Here is a 4,167-nt window from a genome sequence, read left to right as displayed (position 1 = left end):
CAGCTACCTAAACAGCATCTGTTAAAGGTCTACCAGCATGACAGACTTCCGCCAGTCACTTCACCCAATAACCCTAAGAGCAGCTAATTATTACCGAGTTCATATCGTGATAGTAAAATTCTGCAGCTATAAATTGTTGATATTTTAATATTGTATTGCTCTGGCTATAAAATATCTTCAATCAAACATAGGCTCGGAAAGTGTACAACTTTTTTTATTCAACAAATTCAGTTTAACGGCATAGCTCCATAAGAATAAATAGGTTTACAAAAATACAAACAAACAATCATTGATCCTGCATTTCAAAAGGTTGAGTCTTTTTTAGGCCTCTTCTGGCATTGAAAATTTTGGTAGCAAGCTTCCTCCTTATTACTCGGCAGTCCATAGTAGGCCAGCTGTTAGCCTTGCAGACAGATCTCAAAAATTCTACAAAAAATAAAAAAATAAAAAGGATATATATATAAAAATGGACACCCGAATAGGCACTGTTAAATTCCTTATTGCAGAATACATACCAGATTAACTAAATGTTAAAATGTCAATTTACAATTGCGTCACTACATTTAAATGCATTTGTACACAAAGGATGAAACAGGCTTAAAAGATAGATTTGAACTGAAAATGAATAATGGTTTTCGGTGGCTGCAGAAGATTTATGGTCTTTAGTGGAGCAATATTGATTTATATCACACAGTTAGAAATAGAATGCATAAGTGGAAATGTACAGTTTTCAAAACCAATACAACTAATACGTCAAAGTGATGATTAAGCATTAGCTACGGAAAAAGAATGAGACTTTTCAATGACCTACCGTGCAAAGCATCAACCTTTTCTACATCAAGGACATCACTCCCAGCTCTGGCTGTTGTTACTCCTTTAGCAGAAGCAAACTCATTCTGGGAAAAGAGAAGCTCGCTGACCCCATTCAAAAGGAAGCTTGCACCATCTCGAGCAGCTTTAGCCCCCTCCAAAAGTCTGTAGAGCTCTCGCTTTGGCACAATTATACCTCTAAATCTGGTGGGGTCATTGGCATCCGTAACCAGCTGTTGCATATCAGCCTGGAAATATAGCACAATATATAATTGTAACACAAATCATCATGACATGCAAGTACACATTGTATTATAAGCAATGATGTGTACAACACATGGTGAGGTGAATTTCCTGCATAGGAAATGTGACCCCTAAACAGTTGGATTGATATAAATCCTAACATTTGTACTTAATCAAGGACACCTTCAGCTGCCTTCTAGGCTTGCACTTTGGCCGCCATGGCACAATATGAATTAATAACTGTACGAGAACAATGTTTCACTGCTAGGATACATTATATATTATATATGGCGTGGTTGCTGGTGAATAGCAGGAGAGTAGATGCACAAAATATAGTGTGTCTGCACACATTTCAAATACAGCCATGCCTAAAACTATGGTGCAAATATCCATCATCTAGGTGATATTTTTTAAGCTATAAATGAAAAAATGGGCCTGGCCAGAATCTATGCAGAATATTGCTTCTTAATTTATATGCATACAAAGATTTGGTTATACACTAAGATTAAGGAATAGAAACAGGTTATAAAAGAGATGAAAAAGTATCACCTTCTGTTGTGTGGATGATCTAGTGTCCATTTCAAACAACTTCTCTGCTGATTCCGGGAATGCTGCTGATTCCGGGAATGCTGCTGATTCCGGGAATGAATTGGTCCTGGTCTGAGCTGCCAGTGATGCCTGCAAATGATGCATTGCCAACTTACTGTGTCTTTGCGTGGCTTGTAACTGTTCTACAATAAAATAAATTTAAAAAAACAGTTAAAAGGCATGTACTCTTTGTCATCACAAACTAAAACAGTGGATGAGGGGTGAATGGGCCAACATCAGCATTATTACTCAAAGTTACAAATATTGCGAACAGTGTTACGCAGATGAATGAAATCTGGGATGGAAAGTGGAAGGTAGAGCTGTAATTTAGCCCAGTCCACCTTCCCTCCAAGCTGTTTTCGCTGCTTCAACCTCTGATGTACTGTTAGGAGGCGCTAGCCTTATAGATTGGTTACTAGATATTGGGTTACTAGATATTGGTCAATGACTGGACTAGTTACCTTTTAAGCAATGGTTCTCTGCACGTAGAGATCTTATTTCTGCCAGTAATTGGGCTGTATCTTCAGTGTGAGCATTAGGACAATCCGATGAATAAGAATTATTTTCATTCACTAAAGACAACGAATTATACACCATTTCCTTGGGGATAAAAAAAAACAAAATTGTAGCATTGACAACTGGGCTATTAAAGAAAATATTGTAGGTGTATACCCTAGTGTCAAAAGGTTGCATTTCTCCATTTCCAAAGTCCATTGATTCATCAGGATGTTGCAGGTCAGACAAAAATGAAGCCTGAAAAGTAAAGCATTGCCAAATAAACAAGCTATGTATGATCTGCTTCGAACAAACATTGTCTTGACATCATTTATTCATGCTACAAATCAATACCAGTAGTATTTTAAAGTGTTATTGTTTATCTTCAAAGTTGTTAGTCTATGTACTATATGGAGACAAAGAAACACAGGCCTGGGCGCCCCTCATCCTGGCCATTTTACTTTGAGAATGTATCCATACACCATGCACCTAACAAGGCGCTTCGTTCACTTTCACATAATAGGAAGCAGAAAAATACATTGCAATTAAAATACATCAACAATATGCTACAAATAAAATGCGTGTATAATTTCAGATGAAAATTGCCACCCCCAGCCAGCATTACCACGTTGCTTAATCCTTGAGGTGTGTCGGTTTCACAGCACCCCTAACTTTGGCAATACAGTACGTGCTAAAAAGTGCCATATAGCTCGATCCTCGATCGAGTCCATGGCGGCCATATGCCATGCATTGTGGCTACTTCTATTTGGGAGGATGTACTTACCAGGACAAAGAGGAAACAGCCACGAGGACGACGACGACGAAGACCCAGATGCTGCAGAATTCCAAAACCGAAAGAACAAACAAAGCCACCAGCAGCTAAATATACCTGCCGGTGCACGGCATGGAGTCCTCCTTCCTCCATGATTGTCTTCATCAGCTACATCATCACAGTGCGTCATACGTAAAAAAAAACGTCCCCACGTCATGACGCCTTAAGGCATTTCAAAAAAGTGTCGGCAAACTTTTAAACAAACACACAATACTCTCGGGTATCATATGGACTTTATCTATGTGCTAAGGAAAGCAACATAAGGCCTTCCTTCACCAGATGCTCCTTTTCAGTTTCCAGCCAGCTTATCAGGTGAGTGTGCATCCTGCAGCTCTGTTTCTATGCATTTTGCACGCGATTGAAAAATTCTGTTATTTGCTGCAGCAACTTGATCAGGCAGCTGCGTTTGGCTTTTTTGGGGGGGTTCATGTTTTTTTTTAATGCGGGATATATTTAAATCAAATGTGGCTTAATTGGCAATATCGGATCCCTGCTGGAACTTGCAGGGTGCATGATCTTTATCATTCATGCCACCTGCCCATTATGCTGTCACCAATCAACCTCACACAAACGTTATCTCTATGGTACATGCTGGGAATGTTACATGCCGAATGGTATGTAAATGTGTGTTTACACTGTACCATCATGTAGTAGTGTATTTATTTAGTTTATATGTAAAACGCTGGGACAGCGCACAAGGGCATGGAAGGGTGCTGGGTGCCGGCCCTTGCCACGATGGGGATTTTGAGGGTGCTGGGTGCCTGTTTTTGACTAGGATGGCAAAGGATTCTCACCCAGGGGGTGCATGCTATGTTTAGGCCTCATGGCTTCCATTTAAGCCCAACATAGTCTCAAGCTTTACCCTTGCCACAATGGGGATTTTGAGGGTGCTGGGTGCCTGCTTTTGACTGGGATGGCAAAGGGTTCTCACCCAGGGGGTGCATGCTATGTTTAGGCCTCATGGCTTCCATTTTAGCCCAACATAGTCTCAAGCTTTACCCTTGCCACAATGGGGATTTTGAGGGTGCTGGGTGCCTGATTTTGACTGGGATGGCAAAGGGTTCTCACCCAGGGGGTGCATGCTATGTTTAGGCCTCATGGCTTCCATTTTAGCCCAACATAGTCTCAAGCGTTCCCCTTGCCACGATGGGGATTTTGAGGGTGCTGGGTGCCTGTTTTTCACTGGGATGGCAAAGGAT

At 40.7% G+C, this 4,167-nt stretch overlaps 1 protein-coding gene across 1 annotated transcript; it reads right to left on the bottom strand.

Annotated features, from left to right (window-relative positions):
- Window positions 1–286: 286 nt before the first annotated feature.
- Window positions 287–2,482, bottom strand: LOC138498242 (uncharacterized). Its single transcript, XM_069622098.1, has 5 exons — window positions 2,314–2,482; window positions 2,103–2,241; window positions 1,603–1,784; window positions 812–1,058; window positions 287–426 (listed from the first exon to the last, which is right to left on the bottom strand). The coding sequence occupies exons 1-5, from the start codon at window positions 2,353–2,355 to the stop codon at window positions 287–289; spliced, it is 750 nt and encodes a 249-aa protein (XP_069478199.1). The 5' UTR covers window positions 2,356–2,482.
- Window positions 2,483–4,167: the final 1,685 nt, after the last annotated feature.

This window comes from Ambystoma mexicanum, chromosome 5q, assembly GCF_040938575.1.
Source record: "Ambystoma mexicanum isolate Mex_15411 chromosome 5q, UKY_AmexF1_1, whole genome shotgun sequence".
Classification (NCBI taxonomy): Eukaryota; Metazoa; Chordata; class Amphibia; order Caudata; family Ambystomatidae; genus Ambystoma; species Ambystoma mexicanum.
Note: the sequence above shows the minus strand (reverse complement) of the source record. Positions and strands in the feature narration are given on the sequence as shown.

Excerpts from the sequence above, each read along its gene's own strand:
- LOC138498242 (XM_069622098.1), bottom strand. The coding sequence starts at position 2,355 with ATGGACTTTGGAAATGGAGAAATGCAACCTTTTGACACTAGG. Across the intron at positions 2,242-2,313 it reads TGCAACCTTTTGACACTAGG|GAAATGGTGTATAATTCGTT; the intron begins GTATACACCTAC and ends TTTATCCCCAAG. Across the intron at positions 1,785-2,102 it reads AGAGAACCATTGCTTAAAAG|AACAGTTACAAGCCACGCAA; the intron begins GTAACTAGTCCA and ends ATTTTATTGTAG.